The sequence below is a fragment of the Nannobrachium achirus genome, assembly GCF_963921795.1.
Source record: "Nannobrachium achirus genome assembly, chromosome: 16".
NCBI classification, from domain to species: Eukaryota; Metazoa; Chordata; class Actinopteri; order Myctophiformes; family Myctophidae; genus Nannobrachium; species Nannobrachium achirus.
Window position 1 is genome coordinate 57,339,301 of NC_137823.1, and position 21,862 is coordinate 57,361,162.

Sequence of the window (21,862 nt, forward strand, 5' to 3'; positions counted from 1 at the left end):
CACTCACTATTGATAATGAAACACTAAGGACACTAAGTTAACTTCTGTATGTGATTGTTGCGCAACTAAAGTTATTATTAATAATACCCTTATTGTTTTATTGCATTTTGCTATTTGGCTATATAAAAAAAATCAAAAAATTAAACAATAATGAAAAAAAAAATCATTTCCTTGCATTTTTTAAATGAAAACAAAATAGTTGAAACAATGTATTATTCTTTTAACAAAAAATCGAAATCGAAAATCGAGATTTCAGAGAAAATAACCGAGATTTTATTTTTTGGCCATATCGAACAACCCTAGGTGGAACATGCAAAATCGCGATTGAAATCATGTTAACTAGATTTAATTGGGTCAATTTATTTTTTATTTTTTTTATTAAATCAATTTTCTTTTTCTTTTTTTTTTTTTTCTAAGTCAAAGTCGATTCAAAGTCGTCTGGCAGGGAAGCCCATAGTAAGAATGTTGATCTAAAAGTCGTTTGGCACTGTATGAGTTAATGATGGCGGCCACCACTATGCTGAAACAAAAAAGTGCCAACATATCGGCTTCCAAACCAATCTCATGCGTGTGTGTGTGTGTGTGTGTGTGCGTGCATGCGTGCGTGTGTGTGTGTGTGTGTGTGTTTGCTTAGACATGGTGTGCACGTGTGTGGTGTGGGGCTGTCATTTTGTTGTGTAGCTATTGGTAGTCATGGTTGCCAGTTCCCACCTGATGTCATGTGGGAGTTCAGACTCATCCAGACCATAATGAATAACCGCTAGCTTGCATAATGTCTTCAGGCTAGGACTTACATCTAAGATGTACAGGTCATCAGACATTGAAAGTGAATTGTGTGCTTTGTATCCTCCATAGATGATGATACGATCTCCTACCATGCAACATCTCTCCCCATGCATCCTACAGGGGTCTTTCCCCTTGGGCTCAACCTGCTTCCAGGAAAAGGTCTCTGGACTGAAATTCCACAGATCATTGTTTATCCCATTCCAGCCACCATATACGTAGAGCTTCTCATCGTAGGCAAAGGCTGAATGACCGTGACGATCTCGTGGGAGGAGGGGTCCAGAAGGCATGCTCAGCCAGCAGTTGGTCTCTGTGTCAAACACAGTATTGTTGTTTAAGCGTCCCTGGATCCCCAAGCCCCCAAATACAAACATCTTTGTTCCAATGATGGTGGCAGAGTGATGTAATGAAGCAGGAGGTGGAGTTCCTCTGGTGTTAATTAAAGACCAGACCATTGTGCTGGTGTCCAACTTGTACATGTCATTAGTCCATCTCAGCTGGGTGCCTCCTCCATACACATACAGGACCTTCTCCAGGAGACAGGCTGAGTGGCAACTCCTTGCTTCTGGAACAGACCCAGAAGTATTGGGTTTGAACCAGATGTGGGTGTCGACATCAAAGGCATAAAGCACATTGCAGTAAGATCCTCCTCCCCAGATGTAGACAATCTCTTCTACCAGCACAGCTGTGTGGCCCCAGAGCCTGGAGGGAACCTCAATGGGACTTTGTCCTCTTCCATTTGTCACTGGGGGCAACTTCCTCCAACGCAAAGACACTGTGTTGAAGATGTGGACTTCAATCTGATCCCTTTTGTTCCAGTTGTTGTTGAATCCTCCAAATGAGTACAGTTTGTGTTTGACCACCACAGCAGCATAGTGGCAAGTCTTAGGTCCTCCTTTCAGAGCTATTGTCCAGTGAAACATTTCACAAACCAGCACCACCGTGAATCAGCACAACTAATAATTTACAGGTTGTTAAAGGACAGTTTAATCAGTTGGAATAGTTGTTGAATGACATTTGGTTTATTGGACGTTTACTTTTAAGACAAGTACATTGGTTGTGATGACAATGTTGATGATGACATTTAGATCCATCCATACTAGTCTATCTATAAATGCGAGAAGTCTCTGCATGTGAGAACTCAATGAAGTTGTCAGGTAACACACTCATGTATAGTATAGAAGATGGGACCCCAGGGCGCCCGCTGGCCTGGTGGTCAAGGCGCATACCGCATACTAGGCTATGATGCCTGCTGGCGTCGCTGGTTCGATTCCCCATCCGGACGGCCTTTGCCACATGTCATTCCTCATCTCTCTCCCCATTTCCTGTCAGTCTACTGTCCTATCAATAAAGGCATAAAAAGCCCAAAAACTAATCTTAAAAAAAGAAGAAGATGGGACCCCAAGGACAGGGAGAACTCAATGAAGTTGTCAGGTGACACATTACACTCATGTATAGTATATGGATCGTCACTGAGAGTAATGGATGGACTGCATCTGATCAAGGATGAGGCAGGAAGACCAGCAGGGAGACCAGCCGTTTGATGCAGGATTTAACCAAGCCAAGGAATACGGTCATTGCGACCGTAGGTCGCATCTTACTACAGAAAGCTGCTCGAGGTGTCCGTCCGTCTGTCACACTTTTGCCCTGCTCATATCTCCACAACCGTTGCCCCGATCTATGCAAAAATTTCCACACAAACTCCTTGCCTGCCAAACTACAACCTCCAAGGACCCCCGGAGTTCCAGGGACCCCCAGGTCCCTGGGGGACCCCCAGGTGTCACACGTCACACTTTTGCCCTGCTCATATCTCCACAACCGTTGCCCCCATCCATGCCCCATTTTGCACACACACTCCTTACCTGCCAAACTACAACCTCCAAGGACCCCCGCAGCTCCAGGGACCCCCAGGTCCCTGGGGGACCCCCAGGTGTCACACGTCACACTTTTGGTGTCACACGTCACACTTTTGCCCTGCTCATATCTCCACAACCGTTGCCCCCATCCATGCCCCATTTTGCACACACACTCCTTACCTGCCAAACTACAACCTCCAAGGACCCCCGCAGCTCCAGGGACCCCCAGGTCGCTGGGGGACCCCCAGGTGTCACACGTCACACTTTTGCCCTGCTCACATCTCCACAACCGTTGCCCCCATCCATGCCCCATTTTGCACACACACTCCTTACCTGCCAAACTACAACCTCCAAGGACCCCCGGGGCTCCAGGGACCCCCAGCTCCCTGGGGGACCCCCAAGTGTAAAAAATGAGCACATGTGCAAAAATTACCAAATGACCACCCCAACGGGCCTGCTCACGGGGAATTCCTGGGGACCACCCACTCCTGGTGCTCCAGAACGGATGCAAAAGTGGTGACGCCCCCAGTGGAGGACCCCCTGCCACTGCAGCTCACATAAAATGCCGTAACTCGGCCTAGGAGCGTCCGGGAGAGCCGGGGCCGGTACCTATTCGTCCGCCAAGGCAACGCGGACACCCCACCCGTCATTTCTCACATGGCCCTCTTCTAGCGCCACCTAAAGGCCGATTTTTAAAACACATTTTTGCCCACTGCTCCTACAGTTTTGGCCCTCAAATCACGAAAATCACTACACAGTATGTCTACACTCATGTCATCAACATGGATCAGGAAGTTTTTGGAAAAACACATTTTTGCCCTATTTGTGGAGATAAGTGACCTACGGTCGCTTATCTCCCGATTAGGGAGTCTTACTGGTATACTGTAGGTGCACCGAGTGAGACAATAGTAATCGCACAAAGCACGATTTATATAATTTGTAGACTATTCGCTGGTCTAAATACAGCAAGCATGTTTTCTGTAGCGCTTATACCACACAGTAACTTTGTTGTATTTAATTTAATTTATTGTGTTATTTGATAATTTCTTTAAAGGTCCATATTTGTCTACTGGTATACTTACTGTTTTATTTTATTTTATTCAAAAAAGTAATTGGATTTCCATAACATTTTTGTCAGTCTTATGTTATAGTTTTAAGGAAATCGAAAGCATGGATTGATTTGAAAAGTCTAGCTGGAAATATTGGAAAATGTTTTAGTAATGAAATTCAAACATCTGACTTCTTAACAGTGACAGAAATATCACCCTGATAGCCAGATCATTTAAAGGTGGGTTTATCACACATATGGTATTTGTCAGGTGTATTACATTTGTATGAGACAGAAAGTATTGTGTGGATATATGCGTGACACATGACTACTATGCTTTCTAACAGAGGCAGCGTTTTCACCACACCTCTGTCAGAAGTGCCATATTTCCACCACACCCCACACACGTGCCACGGATCACGGTGTCAGTTAGCCTTTTGCCTTGCCTCATGTCGGTGTGTCAGTTTGTTTTGGTCTGACTCGCTCCAAACTGACACACTTCGCTAATTAAGATTTTGAAACCACCTAAACTGGAGGAACTTGAATGCTCACCTGTCACTTTACACTCTACGCTGTGTACTGTATACGCAGGACATCGCTATGAGTAACACATGGCACAACACGTATGACATGACACTTGACTCATTGCCATTGACTTGTGTGCTATTCCTGTTGTCATTGTGCACGTGTATAACATGTCCTTTTTTCCTCTCTCCTCTCCTCTCCTCCCAGAGGGGTGATGTACCCTGCAGTGATGAGTAACCTTCTCTCCTCTCCTCCCAGAGGGGTGATGTACCCTGCAGTGATGAGTAACCTTCTCTCCTCTCCTCTCCTCCCAGAGGGGTGATGTACCCTGCAGTGATGAGTAACCTTCTCTCCTCTCCTCTCCTCCCAGAGGGGTGATGTACCCTGCAGTGATGAGTAACCTTCTCTCCTCTCTCCTCCCAGAGGGGTGATGTACCCTGCAGTGATGAGTAACCTTCTCTCCTCTCTCCTCCCAGAGGGGTGATGTACCCTGCAGTGATGAGTAACCTTCTCTTCTCTCCTCTCCTCCCCTCCCAGTGGGGTGATGTACCCTGCAGTGATGAGTAACCTTCTCTCCTCTCCTCTCCTCTCCTCCCAGAGGGGTGATGTACCCTGCAGTGATGAGTAACCTTCTCTCCTCTCCTCTCCTCTCCTCCCAGAGAGGTGATGTACCCTGCAGCGATGAGTAACCTTCTCTCCTCTCCTCTCCTCCTAGAGGGGTGATGTACCCTGCAGTGATGAGTAACCTTCTCTCCTCTCCTCCCCTCCAGAGCAGTGATGAGTAACCTTCTCTCCTCTCCTCCCCTCCAGAGCAGTGATGAGTAACCTTCTCTCCTCTCCTCCAGAGGGGTGATGTACCCTGCAGTGATGAGTAACCTTCTCTCCTCTCCTCCCCTCCAGAGCAGTGATGAGTAACCTTCTCTCCTCTCCTCCCCTCCAGAGCAGTGATGAGTAACCTTCTCTCCTCTCCTCCTAGAGGGGTGATGTACCCTGCAGTGATGAGTAACCTTCTCTCCTCTCCTCCCCTCCAGAGCAGTGATGAGTAACCTTCTCTCCTCTCCTCCCCTCCAGAGCAGTGATGAGTAACCTTCTCTCCTCTCCTCCAGAGGGGTGATGTACCCTGCAGTGATGAGTAACCTTCTCTCCTCTCCTCCCCTCCAGAGCAGTGATGAGTAACCTTCTCTCCTCTCCTCCCCTCCAGAGCAGTGATGAGTAACCTTCTCTCCTCTCCTCCCCTCCAGAGCAGTGATGAGTAACCTTCTCTCCTCTCCTCCAGAGGGGTGATGTACCCTGCAGTGATGAGTAACCTTCTCTCCTCTCCTCTCCTCCAGAGGGGTGATGTACCCTGCAGTGATGAGTAACCTTCTCTCCTCCCCTCCCAGAGGGGTGATGTACCCTGCAGTGATGAGTAACCTTCTCTCCTCTCCTCTCCTCCAGAGGGGTGATGTACCCTGCAGTGATGAGTAACCTTCTCTCCTCCCCTCCCAGAGGGGTGATGTACCCTGCAGTGATGAGTAACCTTCTGTCCTCTCCTCCCAGAGGGGTGATGTAACCTGCAGTGATGAGTAACCTTCTCTCCTCTCCTCCAGAGGGGTGATGTACCCTGCAGTGATGAGTAACCTTCTCTCCTCTCCTCTCCTCCTAGAGGGGTGATGTACCCTGCAGTGATGAGTAACCTTCTCTCCTCTCTCCTCTCCTCCAGAGGGGTGATGTACCCTGCAGTGATGAGTAACCTTCTCTCCTCTCCTCCCCTCCAGAGGGGTGATGTACCCTGCAGTGATGAGTAACCTTCTCTCCTCTCCTCCCAGTGGGGTGATGTACCCTGCAGTGATGAGTAACCTTCTCTCCTCTCCTCCCCTCCAGAGGGGTGATGTACCCTGCAGTGATGAGTAACCTTCTAGGGAAGAACAACTCTCCAGGCGCGCCCTTCACCATGCAGCAGTTTGAGAAGACCTTTGTCAAATATGACGAGGGATTCGAGTACGGCTCCCAGCTCCCCGACCTGTTCCTCAGGTGTGCAGGTTCCACCGGACTGATGGTTGAGCAAGCGCTTTAGTTTTGATCATATTCCTTCTGTAAAAATGAATGACAATGTTTGAAAACCACGTATTCCTCTGTGTGGAAAGACCGGTGATGCAAGGTTAGCTAGAATATGAGAAACTGGAAAGTGTGGTTGCACTGATGAATCTGCTTGGAAATGAATTCCGTCTTACCATTTACAGCAGGGGTCTTCAACAGGGGGTCCGGGACCCCTAGAGGGTCCTCAGAGTTACTACAGGGGGTCCTCCAAATCTTCCATTCCTTTTTATATTAACAACTTGAATCTAGTGTCCATATTCTGAGAACTATAGCCAAAAATAGCAGATCTACAAGCTCACAACGCCTTGCAGTGCGAGGCGTTGTGAGCTTGTAGATCAGCTATTTCGGCAAAGAGGTTTGGTGTGGAGGGGAAAAAGAGCAGACTAAGTGCAGAGTAAAAGGTCAGGTTTATTAGGTAATGAATGCTCAAGTGGTTAAATATCTGAAAACACAAATTGACATGAATCCAAAATACACTGATGATTGTGCTGTCAAACGATGCAACTACATGGAATCTATGAACAGGTTGTGGGGGTCCCTGCTTCATCTCTCTCTCAACTAAGGGGTCCTTGGCCTGAAAACGTTGAAGACCACTGATTTAAAGATTGGGTATTACTTTTACTGTAGAGGTACAGCAAGCTATATGAACGGGTCGAATAGAACAGATTAGCTAAACCATGCAGAAAAAAGGAAGAATCAGGTTTTTGCCAGTTCTTATGTTCATGTTTCAGTAGTATGATGATATGTTTGTCTTTGTGTAGAGAGTGGGCCACTTCCAAACGCTGGCTGCTGTCCCTTCTGGGTAACATGGTGAACAAGGCAGAGGATGAGGAGAGCTACCCTGAGAACGGTGGCAAGGTAAGACTTACTTCAGGACCAATTGATTCACTTGATTAACTTGAAAACCTGATTCTCAGTTCCTAAAACGTCCAAAAAACCGTCTTCACCTGACAGTGAGTGAGTGAACGCTTGCAGAGGAACTTATTACTATACTATATTATCCAGTTCACCTGACAGTGAGTGAGTGAACGCTTGCAGAGGAACTTATTACTATACTATATTATCCAGTTCACCTGACAGTGAGTGAGTGAACGCTTGCAGAGGAACTTATTACTATACTATATTATCCAGTTCACCTGACAGTGAGTGAGTGAACGCTTGCAGAGGAACTTATTACTATACTATATTATCCAGTTCACCTGACAGTGAGTGAGTGAACGCTTGCAGAGGAACTTATTACTATACTATATTATCCAGTTCACCTGACAGTGAGTGAGTGAACGCTTGCAGAGGAACTTATTACTATACTATATTATCCAGTTCACCTGACAGTGAGTGAGTGAACGCTTGCAGAGGAACTTATTACTATACTATATTATCCAGTTCACCTGACAGTGAGTGAGTGAACGCTTGCAGAGGAACTTATTACTATACTATATTATCCAGTTCCGCTCCAGACACCAGGACCATCTGTTTTAAAGTCTAAGTTGTGTATTTACACAACCCTATGTGTGTGTGTTCATTAATATGCGCCGTCCCTCTCAAATAAATCTATAAATAAATACATTCTCCTTAATGTTTCAATGTCAATACTTTTTCATTATCTCCACCAGGCCAGAGATCATGTTTTTGCCCCTGTGCATTATGTGTGTATGGGTTTGTGAATCTATGCATTATCTTGGATTCTAAGGATAGTGGTTCAACTATCCACAAATAGTTATTCACAAAAATAATAGTTGTCGTTGGTGGATTGGAAATATATTTGAGGGTTGAGTTCCCTGGCCGATAGGCAACATGCACAAGATCGGCATCATACTTTAGGGGATCTATAATTGAGCAAGACTGACATAATCAATATGACGTCATCACCCTAGCATTAGAAAACCACAACAAAGCCACAGCATTATTAGACCCTGTCTTGTTTTTTCCTTAATTAACCTAACAGAAATTAACTTAACGTAATGCTGTATTAAAGCTTGATATGTCTGTGCCAATTCTCATGGCCTACATGGCATGCATGAGACTCTACAAAGCAGGACAATTATTAATTAGCCTGAATTAAACCATGCACTTGGTGAGGTGCTATAGCCTAGCGAATGTACAGTATGACATGGTAATGATGTTATCTGTGTATGTAGACATTGCTCCAACACCTGGTCTCCACAATAACGGATAGGTTTCTGCCCAACTATGGATTACTGATGTTATGGGCCTCCCTCGCCAATGCTATCCCTGTAAGTCAATAATAAGTAATACTCTTCTTCTCTTCTCTTCTCTTCTCTTCTCTTCTCTTCTCTTCTCTTCTCTTCTCTTTGTGTTTATGTGAACCATGAAGACTTACTACTTCACAACCGTATTGTTTTGTCTTTGTGTAGATAACATTCTGGGCCATAGCGTTCCTGCTGGACAAACCTGAGACTTATCAGAAAGCAATGACAGAAATCACAGCCACGCTCAAAGACCAAGGTGGGCTTGACTCGACACAAAGTTAGATATCGGTTTGCCCTTCAGAATATTCATACACGCTTCCAAAGACATTGTGATGTTATACAAATAGTATTATATTTTCGGAACAAAGACACTAAGGTAGAATTAAACTTCGGTGTGACCATACCCTAACTACTTTAGAAATCACTTCCATGTCATAAATTTTTGGCATCATTATATGGAGTAACTGACTAAATAGAAGGTATATACTTCAAATAAAAATCAAACCTCGGTTCGAAGTGGAGCGGTGAATCTGTATGTGTGTGTGTGTGTGTGTGTGTGTGTGACTGTGTGTGTGTGTGTGTGTGTGTGTGTGTGTGTGTGTGTGTGTGTGTGTGTGTGTGTGTGTGTGTGTGTGTGTGTGTGTGTGTGTGTTTGTATGTGTGTTTGTGCCTGCACAACAGCGCCCCTCCTTTAACATGTGTGGCCACTCAAGGTATTGCCAGGCTACAGACATACCCAGCCAGCCACATAGCCAGCCAGCCAGCCACATAGCCAGCCAGCCACGGATATACCTGTCTATTGGGAGCGCTTTCACCGCTCCAAAAAATACTATTTGCCTGTTGATTGGGGGCTAAGCACTTGCTTCTGTCAGGTCAGTAACAACCAGTATTACCTGCTACCAGCAGGTGGCAGTATTTGACAATCAGTCTTCTGCAATGAACAGTTCCACTGGGTTTCTTAGCAAACTGAACATTCCCTTTTTTCATGGTCCAGTTGAAATTGCATTTTCACACACAGCCTATACTCTTTATGAAATGCTTTCTGCGTGTTATGCATCAGGTTTAGACGGAAAGATGATTTGTTTGTGTTAAGGGTGACTTTGTATATTTTGGATATGTTGAGGATTAGTGATTGATTGAATACTCGATTGATTGATTGATATTCTGTATGACTTTACTTGCGTGACATCTAATAGTGTGTGTGTGTGTGTGTGTGTGTGTGTGTGTGTGTGTGTGTGTGTGTGTGTGTGTGTGTGTGTCTGTCAGATCCACACAGAATCCAGATCACACTAGAGGACCTGCAGAAGATGCCTTATGTCAGGTGGTGCATCATGGAAGCCACCCGCCTCCGGGCCCCTGGAGCCATCACACGTAGAGTCATCCGACCCATGAAGCTACAGGTCTGTGGGTCAGTTTTAGGGATGGGACGATAAGAAAATTTCATATCACGATTATTGTGAACAAAGAAACGGCGATTTACGATCAAAATCCATTATCCTGCTGGGGCGGATACATTTGCCAAAGAATAGCAGATCTACAAGCTCACAACACGTCGCAACTGAGCTTGTAGATTGGCAATTTTGTGAGTGTTTTTATCACGATAAACGACAATATCGCGTGTCGTCCCATCCACTACAGTGTGTATCTCTGTCTATAACGCCTGACACTGTGGTTCTATGGGTTTGCCGCTCTGAAATCATGCTCTGGCTTCACTGCGATGTCACACAGAATACCTTTTATGCCCATATATGAGTCCCTGTCATCAATATTAAGCCCATATCTAACAGGACTTCATATGGGAATACTCATACTGTATATGGAGGCCACATCGGCCACATTATCATACCACACTAACGGCTGGTTCTACAGACAGCGATCTCCATGTATGGGCATAAAAGGGTATGATGTCATAGACATCATAGGACTTTCACATAACGAATAACTGAGTAAGCAACTAAGCATGTTTGGGCTCTCACAGCATATCTCCATATACAGTACATGGATTTCCATATATGGGTACCAGGGGTCTCCATATATGGGTAACTGGTCTGATGATCACTGGCCAGATGGCCAAGAATTGGCGCAAATCGCCCTGAGGCGTCTTAGTAATAATAATTGTGTGTGTGTGTGTGTGTGTGTGTGTGTGTGTGTGTGTGTGTGTGTGTGTGTGTGTGTGTGTGTGTGTGTGTGTGTGTGTGTGTGTGTGTGTGTGTGTGTGCGTGCGTGCGTGTGTGCGTGTGTGTGTGTGTCTCAGAACTACATCATTCCTCCAGGGGACCTGTTGATGGTGTCTCCTTACTGGGCCCACAGGAACCCACAATATTTTCCAGAACCAGAAGAGTTTAGACCGGTAACTACTGTTCTCTCTCTCTATCTCTCTCTTTGGTGTACCCCTTTTAAAATCCAAAAAAAATAAACTAAATCATTGAAATGCGTCTGGATAGCGAGGAGCTCAATGGGCTGAGGTTGTGGTGAAGGTTGACGCCCCCCTAGGCTCGCGATGCAGAAGGGAGAGTGGGAGATCTCTTATGTCAAGCGCGTCTCCGCTGAAAGCACAGTGGTAGTGGGCGACGTGAAAATAAAAAAAGAATAAACACTTCTTTGGTATTTCCCCCTTTTTTTCCTGCATAGTACTGCGTTCATTCTATGTTAAATTCGCTTCTCTGCAGAAAGCACAGATGCAGATTTGTAAATAGAAAAATAAACACTTATATTGTATGTTCCCAACTTTTTCCTGCACGCCTACTGCGTTTCATTTGTCTGTCATTCTATGTTAAATGTGTCCGCAGAAAGCACAGTGGAAGTGGGAGTAAATAATAATAATAATAAAAAAAAAAATGAAGGGAGCGTAGCCAAAAGCTCCCAAGCCGCGAGGGGGGCATCAACCTTATCCAAAACCTCAGCCCATTGAGCTCCTCGCGTCTGTCAAGGATATTGTTTTTGGGAAGAGACCGATGTTTGGGATTACCCTGCCGTCATACCAAGCCACTAGTATCTGCCAGTTTCCTATATCAATGCATAGGAAGTTGAGGTTAAGACAGGACTGAACCTTCACATGCTTTGACTTAAATCCAATCCCTTTTCTACTCCAGGAGAAAGACATTCACTCTATAGAAACATGTAAACCAGCCATGAATGACTGATGCCTGTGCATGGATTCAGGCAACATGGTGCACCCAAAAACAATGTTGTTATTCTTTCTGTCTTCATCTTCCCACAGGAACGATGGGAGAAGGCAGACGAGAAGAATGTCTTCTTGGAAGGTTTTGTGGCCTTTGGTGGAGGCAAGAACCAGTGCCCGGGAAGGTTAGAAAAACACACTTCAAACACGCACGCACGCACGCACGCACGCACACACACACACACACACACACACACACACACACACACACACACACACACACACACACACACACACACACACACACACACACACACACACACACGCACACAGCATGTTTTCCTTTAAAGTCTATATCTAGCATCCTAGCTGGCAAGTCGCCCACCAAGATCCATCATCCACAAATACGGTCACTTTCACTCTCCTAGCCTTTTCATGCACCCATTCTTGAATGTATTAAACTATGTGTGTGTGTGTGTGTGTGTGTGTGTGTGTGTGTGTGTGTGTGTGTGTGTGTGTGTGTGTGTGTGTGTGTGTGTGTGTGTGTGTGTGTGTGCGTGCGTGCGTGCGCACGTGTTACAAATGACTTTTGGGTATATGTGTTCGTTCCTGTATTTGTTTGTTTGATTGACAGATTAAAATGATCTGGACAGATTCTACCGTCAGTCAGCTTGTCTCTGCTGTGCTGCTCTCTGTTCGAATACATTAGTCTCATTCATAAACCCCTCATGTCCTTCATTACATTAGTCTCATTCATAAACCCCTCATGTCCTTCATTTCTCATGGACATGAAAAAGATGTGCCCAAAACCAACAGATCATGTTTATATATGAATCAATGTTATGCATTGTTATCAGGAGCCGTTTGTTATCAGTACAAGTGTGATAAAATCACAACTAACTAACCAACTAATATATTTCTTTTAAACTAAGTTATGCATTGCAGCATTCAGGATTTAACTCAATCATGTTCCTCACCAAGTTAATGCCAAACACAAGGGGGGTCATAATGCCTCTTGCTCTGGTTGTCATGGTTACAGGTGGTACGCCATCGTGGAGCTCCACATGTTTGTGGCGATGATCCTCTTCAAGTACGACTTCAGCCTCCTGACCTCACTGCCCAGTCCTGTGAGTATTCAATCTGTGCACATGTCACAATATGCCAACAAGCGGTGAAAATTGACCATCTACAAGTAGTCTGGGCGTTTCGGGCAGTATGTTGATGGAATCGTGCACTTTATGAAAGAAGCATGAGATTTGGCACACAGTTAGAACATGCCATATGGAACATGAGACTTTGATTGGCTCCCACAAGTTTCTCAAGACAAATCTGCGATGTCCCTATAGCCAAAAATGTTCCATATGGCATGTTCTAACTGTGTGCCAAATTTCATGCTTCTTTCAAAAAGTGCACGATTTGTGCACAAAGCGCTCGGACTAAAGAGTGTTGTGACCAGGCCTGGAATTTCGACATTTTAGGGGTAAGGTCACTTGGCCTTTGGTGTTGTCAGGGCAGGAAGGCCATCTTATAAAACAAGATTTTAGTCCATTGAAAGAATTTGTTGAATTTAAGTGTTAGGGATGATAACTTAATCTGCAGTGAAATAGATAAATGATGTATTTACATCTTTATTTATTTACTACATTATCTGATGAATCTATACTCAGCACTGCACTGACGAGATGAGATTTCAGATTCTCAACAAAAGACACTGCATGACAAGAAAGAAACACTGGTGTCTACTGTCTACATATTGAAAGAGACAGAGGAGAAAGTGGTCCAGTCAGCTGGGGCATTAAGGCCACTGTGGTCTCAGGTCATGCCATTGGTTTGAGGGGCATTAAGGCCACTGTGGCCTCAGGTCATGCCTTTGGTTTGAGGGGCATTAAGGCCACTGTGGCCTCAGGTCATGCCATTGGTTTGAGGGGCATTAAGGCCACTGTGGTCTCAGGTCATGCCATTGGTTTGAGGGGCATTAAGGCCACTGTGGTCTCAGGTCGTGCCATTGGTTTGAGGGGCATTAAGGCCACTGTGGTCTCAGGTCGTGCCATTGGTTTGAGGGGCATTAAGGCCACTGTGGCCTCAGGTCATGCCATTGGTTTGAGGGGCATTAAGGCCACTGTGGCCTCAGGTCATGCCATTGGTTTGAGGGGCATTAAGGCCACTGTGGCCTCAGGTCATGCCATTGGTTTGAGGGGCATTAAGGCCACTGTGGCCTCAGGTCATGCCATTGGTTTGAGGGGCATTAAGGCCACTGTGGCCTCAGGTCATGCCATTGGTTTGAGGGGCATTAAGGCCACTGTGGCCTCAGGTCATGCCATTGATTTGAGGGTCAACGGTAGCCATGGCCTTCATGGCCTCCATGAAATTCCTACCCTGGTTGTGACTCATTGTGAACTTGTAAATTGGCTATTTTCTAAACAGAGACTCGGTGTAGTAGACGTGTTGCATTACAACACTTTGCTTGTACTGTAAATCCACTATTTTCACTATTTGTGAATAATAAAAAACATGTATATAAAATAGGTCTTACTGTATAGTAGGTACTATTAAAGGCTCATGAATGTATTTAAACCTCATCACGTATAGGGACAAATAAAGCATAGCGTAGCAAGTCTGAATTAATTTACAATCCCACAGTGTAACCTCACATCTCTATAGTGTTATGAACTATGAACTACTTGCCAACATACAACATGTACTTGTACTTTTTCTTGTGCTTTCTTTTCACAACTCTTTCTTATTTCTCTTTTCCCTGCATTGTCAGAGCTCTCTCCATCTTGTTGGGACGCAGCAACCAGAAGGGCCCTGCACTGTACAGTATCGTCACAGATAAAAGCACCATGCTGCCTGCAGCTACCATACCGTACCACCACCGCTCTGGTTGGATGTTCCTTATTATACAACTGGTAGTTTATTATACAACTGGTAGTTCCCACGAAGCTATCTGATTGGTTGAAATGGCTCTCTACCAGTGCAGTTAATGAGCATTACTGCACTGTCTCATCAAACAAAGAAATCAGCTGCGTTGGTCACGAAAGAGAGCAAGCGCTCCCTCTCCCCAACAGGCAGGTAGGGAAACAGTTCTCATGTGAAGTTCAGGGACATAGCAGCCACATGTGGCATTAAAAAATTACAAATTCCTATATCGTAATTACAATGAAATGAAGTTGTTGTTTTTTTAAGGTCAGCAGTTGTATAATCCCAATATTACACTTGAGGGTCTGCCTTATCAAGGTTATCTGCACTTCAGTCCTTCCTACGGAACTTGCCTTCAGCTTGTTTCTGCAGCAAGGCTGGTGTGATAATGCACACCCTCTGGTATAATATTGCTTAATTCACCCACACAACAAGGATTTAAATGTTGCATTCTAATAAATAATCTATAGTTCTGTTTAGTACAACATGCATCAGCCAAGTTAGCTCCTTTCGGAACCCCTCACTCCACTGCTACGCAGCTCCCAGATGAGGTTCCTACTGGTCGCATGCTAGAATCTTCCGGCTGGGTGGACGATCCGCCGTTAGCAAAGACTTTATATCGCTCATTAGGTCAGCCGGTCCCACGTTTTTGACATTCCGGAAGTTGCGGCCGCATAGGAAAACATTACTGCCTCCCCTGGTCACGTGGTGGTATACACACAACGGGGAAAACACAGAACCGGCTGACCTGATGAGCGATATAAATCTTTATTTCAACCCAGTGCTTCGGTTTTCTTCCACGATAAAGAAGTAGAACGATTATAGATCAGCAGAAACCCGTCACTTTTTGGATAGAATGTTCACCAAAGGTAAGAAGTGATCGCTAACGGCGGATCGTCCACCCAGCCGGAAGATTCTGGCATACGACCAGTAGGAACCCCATCTCATCATCATGTGACCATTAGGAACCCCATCTCGGAGCTGCGTAGCAGTGGAGTGAGGAGTTCCGAAAGGAGCTACAGCCAAGTCAACTTTGCAATACTTTGGAGGGCACCCAATCTCTCCCACAATGCACCTTATATTTAGTGACAAGTTGTCATTTCTGATGGGTAAAAAGGGACCACAAAGCACTTGCTCAGTTTCCAGCCCAACGTCACTATGACCTCACTATGACATCACTATGACCTCCTAAAGCTTTCCTTATGTTCCTTTGTGCACCTTAAACATTCTATTTGCTACTTAGTTACATACATGCTATTACTAGCTTTGTTTACACTATTTGATTATATATGATTACACTGTTTAGTGTTGAAAATCTGTCCAGTAATACGTGTGTTTACTTCTAATTAATGCACTGATCAATCCCTATAATCGAACTCAGAGATGGTGGAATCTATATTAGGTATTATTTAGGGGTCTCAGAGTTAGAGTATATTGATTGATTTTGATAAAAGTGTTTTCTTCTAACACATTGGTTGTGTTATATTCTTCATATTGATTTACTCAAGGCACAGCCTCCCACTGGAGAATACATCTTTGTGTGTGTGTGTGTGTGTGTGTGTGTGTGTGTGTGTGTGTGTGTGTGTGTGTGTGTGTGTGTGTGTGTGTGTGTGTGTGTGTGTGTGTGTGTGTGTGTGTGTGTGTGTGTGTGTGTGTGTGTGTGTGTGTGTGTATAACATACAACATAACATATAATTGGAAGGTATCCTTTCTTACAACCCCAGACAGAAAGTCCATGTGGGAAATAGAGTTACAGTTAAAGGGGAATACCACTCATTTTCAACATTGAACTACATGTCATTAATATACCTTATATATACGGTACCTTGTATGTTCTTGTGTGGAAATACCGTAAGAAAGAAGTCCCTGTGTTGCCTGGAACTGGAGGATTGATTGTGGGGTTTGGCTTGCAAAGTACACTTTGATGATGTCATCAGACCGAGGAGCACCTTTTCTAGTTTTTGATTATGTTTCGCCTTTCCGTATATTTGATGTGTAGAAAATATTTTATTTGGAATCGAGTGTAATCATTGCAAATATGTTGTGATATGTGATTAAATATTTATTGAATGGCTTCTTCATTTTGTTATTAATTTGTCAAATCCTTTTACTAAGCTTTCGCCCGGTGGCAATTTATTTAAGTGTGACAGTACTACTGTATTCTGATTTAGTGTCTGTTATGAAGGTTGCAGAAAGTCTGTGTATTGTGTGTAATATACAGTAGTTGTTTAAAAAGAAAGTCTAATTCAGGCTAAAGGTTCAATACATTCTGCATATATATCTATACCACTGCTCAATCATTCTACAGTAGGCTACACACCTGGCCTGAGCCAATCTGACTGTAGGTTACTGGCTATAAGTGTCAGTGATAGCAGACAGCTTCCAAAATCCATGAGATGGAGTTCAGAAAAGGTATGTTTTTGTACTCCACACACACACACACACACACACACACACACACACACACACACACACACACACACACACACTGTGTGCCATCCATCTCTCTCCCTTGCTCTCTCTGTCTCTCCCCCCCCCCCCCCCCCCCCTAGTGACGTCAGTCGCCGCGGGTAATATGCACGGGAGCTTTTTTTAGAAAGTGGGCAGCAGAATTACTATTGGTCCAGAAGAACCCCCCCCCCCCCTCCTCAAACTGTTGGATGGATTATTTATTATTTATGCTCCGTCTGAGCAGCTGGAATGACAAGGTTGGTTCTCAAAGAGGAGCAGCGTAAATAAGAAGTGAAGAGGAGACAGACAGACAGACCTTCACCACATCTCTTATCGCACTGATTCGCACAGGTATGGACGGTCTCCTCTCCACATGAATGGTATGGAAGCTAACGGCCTCGCGAAGAGATTACTTTAAGTTTTGGTTCATTTAGGCCTATTTATTGTTTTAATAGAAAGTGATGGTTCATTAATTGTGACATACAGCTGGGCCTATTATTTTATTTAGCACATTTAATGGGAAATAATAACACTTATAGATGCAAACGAGGCTGATAACATTGTTTTATTTGTCATTTAATGTTGTAAAAGGGGACCCTAAACAAGCCCAAGGGTTCACTGATCTGAACTTGAAGTTCCCTTCAACTGCTTTTATGACTGGACACACCTGAATGTAATTGGAAAATAAAGAACTCCTATATGCCTATAGAGATCTATTATCTAATAGCCTATGAGTGACAATTTCCGCAGAACGTGTTTGTATATGAACTTTTAGCCTAGGCTAGCCTATGTTTTTAGACCACTTAATGAGAAAATGTGCATTTCAACATGATCCTGTCAATGACATGCATGTGTCCTTTAGCTCCTTTCAGAGGTTCGAAAGGAGCTATAGTGTGTCACATAATGAAAGTGTGTCAAATGTAGTAGGCTATTGAATAGCAATATTGCTTGTAGATTATTATTTTAAACTATTAAGACACTGGGATTAGGCAGGTAGGTTTGAGTCTAGTAGGCCTATTCTAAAGTCATGCAGGCCCTAACCCTGATAGATGGGTGACACATTGAAGGGAAACCCTTAAAAACATCAGCTCTCTTCTGTTCTCTGCCACAGATTATCACAGACTTTGATATGACGTTGAGCAAGTTTGCGATCAATGGAAAACGCTGCCCCTCGTGTCACAGTGAGTATATCAAAAAGACAGATTTGATGTGATTCAGTTGTGTTGTTTGGGTTAGGGGTGTTTTAATCATGTCATCTGACAATACAGTACATTCTGTAATGTATTCTCATTGAACATTAAAGAAGCTTGTGTGTGTGTCTTATGTTTATTTGTAAGGTTCTGGGGGACATTCTGTATTCTATCCATCCTATCATTTTATGTAATTGCTTGTGTCAGTGACTCTATGTCCCAACTTGTCGTAGATATCATAGACAACTGCAAGCTGGTGACCGAGGACTGTAGGCAAAAGCTGTTGCAGCTGAAGAACAAATATTATCCCATAGAGATAGACCCCCATCTAACAATGGAGGAAAAATACCCCTTCATGGTGGAATGGTAAGTAACACACACCAACACAGTCATATGTAATTAATGACATACTGTACATACAGATGCAAACACATAAATAAACAGGACAAGCACACACACACAGACTGTGTAACTGTGTATACGTATGTTCTCGCACGTTTTTGTGTGTGCGTGTGACTTGTGTTTTCTCAGGTATTTTAAGTCCCACACATTACTGGTTGAACAGAGACTACAGAAATACAAACTCCCAGAAGTAGTGAGGGACTCTGACGCTGCCCTAAGGTAACCCAACTCCTCCCTTCGGTCTGTTTGTGTACACTACTGTTTTTCCAATGCTGTTTCTACGAGTGACTTGTAACACATTTTACATGTGTTCTTACGTGAGTAGTAAGTCGTCAGTTCTCTTCACCAGCTCTGCGTTCTGCAGTTTAAGATCCTTGATCTCCTTCATCAGGGTCCTCTGAAATCTGCTTTCAGGGGTTGACACTAAGGTCTCAGAGGCACTTGCCTGTCAGGCAAATACTGTACAGGTCATGGTCTACTTGCCCAAAGGTCATGCCCACTTTCCTGAAAAGTTAATCCATTATAATGTAATTTTTTGAATTGCCATTACATTTATTGGTTTACTTTCTGGGGCTGTGCAATAGAAAAGGTCATACCTCAATTATTATGCCAAATACATACATGACTATGGGTTCACACCAGTAGCAAAAGTGAAAACAGCACATTATAGGTCAACAGTGCTCTTTACATTCCACAGACCAGAAGACAGAGCGGCTTTCAGGTGTTTAGACAGATATCTGGTGTTGTGTTTATAGACGGTTGTGTCCCCATTCAAATGAGCACTTGCCCCGTCGGGCAACCTGAAAGCAAACTCCACCTGCCTGAAGGTTTTATTTACCTGCCAAGGGCAGGTGGATAGCCCTTAGTGTCAACGCCTGTGCTATGCCACCAACTTTGAGTGTGTGTTTGTTTGTCTATATGTATGCTGCTGTGTACTGTATCTCACCTGCTGCTCTGTGTGGCTGGCTGGTTCCAGGGAGGGCTACGAGCATTTCTTCGACCGCCTCCAGCAACACAACGTGCCGGTGTTCATCTTCTCCGCCGGCCTTGGAGATGTCTTGGAGGAGATCATCTGCCAGGCGGGGGTCTACCACCCCAATGTCAAAGTGGTCTCCAACTTCATGGACTTTGATGACAACGTGAGTCCCATGAAAACACATTTTTGTTTCGGTCTATTGGTTAGACATGTCCCCTTAACCTGCCAAGTCTGAAATCTGTGAAATTTAACTTAGTAGTTAATGCTGTCCCATTCCTTTGTACTGGCAATAGTTTAACCTTAATAATCAGTTGATCATAAGAAATGTTCTTTAGCTTCCATCTGCCCGCCACTGGGCAACAAATACCTCTCGGGGGTCTGACACCATTTTGCGCATCGACCGCTATTCAAATGGACACAAATAAGTACCGGGCGTCAAATTTTAAAACACCGGGGGTTCAAATAGATTTAGCAAATTGGGGGATAATGCAAGATAATGCTAAAGACGAGGTGATTACATATAGTTAGTGTGTGTCCTTGTTTCATTGAGCTCATTGCAATCTGTATAAAAGTTCCAGCTAAATGGCTAAAATGTTAGTGTAGCTACTGTAGGCAACAGAGTTACCGTCACTCACATTATTGACGTGCTCCTACTCTCTCCAACCAGGGCATTCTGAAGGGCTTCAAAGGGGAGCTTATCCACGTGTACAACAAGCATGATGGTGTGCTGCGCAACACAGACTACTTCAAGCAGGTGAAAGACAACTGCAACATTGTCCTGATGGGAGACTCACTGGGGGACCTGAACATGGCTGACGGAGTGCCCAATGTGGATAACATCCTCAAGATTGGGTTCCTCAATGACAAGGTACTGCACAGACATGTAACCAGGATTCTCACACAGGTGTGGCATATGATATCTGAGAAAAGTATTGGACAACTTGCACAAAAACTGGAAAAATGCATCCTAACTACATGAACCCTAGTGTCCCTATTCTGGGGCAAACATTTACTGCTCTCGAGCTCAGCTTGAGTTTGTAGAACGGCATTGTTTTGCATAGAGAGAAAAAAAGGAGTGGTTCAAGTATACTGTAGAGTCCTGGTAGTATATAGGTTTTAAGTGGCTAATATATGCTAATACATTTGTTTTAGTTGTAGACCCAACTTCATATAGATGTAGTAAAGCAGGGACTGGCAAGCACCTCCTTTTGATCTACGAGGTGGGCTATTGAGGTGATCAAAAACAACCATCGTTGTTTGATGAGCATAAAACATTTCTCCCCAGATAGTCTGAATTTATCTTACCTTATATTACCTTATTCGTGTTCAATTAATTCTATGTTGTATTAATTATTTTCTAATAACTGTCTATAATAAGACATAAAAGCAATGGTGTATTCACTGTCTGGCACTGGATGATCATGCGCCCAAAACCATTGCCCACTTCTGTAATGAAGGATATTTATTTATTTTTACCTATTGTTTAGCCCCATCTGTGACCTCCCCTTTCGCTGTAAGCTCTGGGATCAGGTCGCATGGCATTGCCATCCAGAATTGGGGGAATTGTGAAACTGTCTATTTTGACCTATTTCTGAACATTTAATAAAACATGTGAAGGTAGTCCAGAGTTCCTAGTACAGATGTGTATTAGTAAAGACGGAGTAGTAAAGTAAAATAAACAGCTCTGAACAACCTTTTAAACAGCCAAGATCAGCAGATCAAAGATAGACTTTCTTGGGTGACCTAATAAGGAAGTGGTTAGGGCATATAACACATGGCCGCAATGAAAACATTAACAATCTGCATTTGCTCTGTTGTCCTGCAGGTGGAAGAGAGCATGGAGAAATATCTGGACTCTTACGACATTGTCCTAGTGAGGGATGAGACTCTGGAAGTGCCCAATGCCATCCTCCAGAAGATTCTATAACTTTCCTACAGTTCAGCCCACTTCCCAACTACTGTGCTACTACACCCCCCAGTCCCAGACCCACGGATTTGGAAAAAGACTGCAAGACTATTCTTCCTCCAGCTGGAAATGACCACTAGCTGACCCAAACATCTTCACTGTTCCTCCACACCAAGAGATTCTAGCTTTAGCCCCAAGGTCTCTTTTGGACTTCACACCAATAACTTGGGCCATTGTTGAACTCTTCTCTACTCTCAACCCTTCTCGCCACCTTTATAAAAAAAAAGAATAATCCTGAATGAACTGTTTTAAAAGTACACGCAGTCCAAGTCTCTGTCTTTGCGTGTGTCTGAGTCTGTCTCTAATCATTGCCCCTATCCACTAACCCATGATGAT

At 44.1% G+C, this 21,862-nt stretch overlaps 2 protein-coding genes across 2 annotated transcripts; both read left to right on the forward strand.

Annotated features, from left to right (window-relative positions):
• Window positions 1-2,176: 2,176 nt before the first annotated feature.
• On the forward strand, window positions 2,177-14,458 carry LOC308301253 (24-hydroxycholesterol 7-alpha-hydroxylase-like; the record flags this gene model as incomplete). Its single annotated transcript, XM_080745170.1, has 10 exons — window positions 2,177-2,217; window positions 6,076-6,225; window positions 7,053-7,149; window positions 8,430-8,525; window positions 8,667-8,757; window positions 9,768-9,901; window positions 10,756-10,851; window positions 11,722-11,807; window positions 12,662-12,749; window positions 14,390-14,458. The coding sequence occupies 10 exons, from the start codon at window positions 2,177-2,179 to the stop codon at window positions 14,456-14,458; spliced, it is 948 nt and encodes a 315-aa protein (XP_080601296.1).
• Window positions 14,459-14,465: 7 nt separating this feature from the next.
• Window positions 14,466-21,487, forward strand: LOC308301157 (cytosolic 5'-nucleotidase 3-like; the record flags this gene model as incomplete). Its single annotated transcript, XM_080745050.1, has 7 exons — window positions 14,466-14,531; window positions 18,104-18,173; window positions 18,416-18,548; window positions 18,714-18,803; window positions 19,561-19,723; window positions 20,228-20,428; window positions 21,386-21,487. The coding sequence occupies 7 exons, from the start codon at window positions 14,466-14,468 to the stop codon at window positions 21,485-21,487; spliced, it is 825 nt and encodes a 274-aa protein (XP_080601176.1).
• Between the last annotated feature and the right edge of the window lie 375 nt (window positions 21,488-21,862).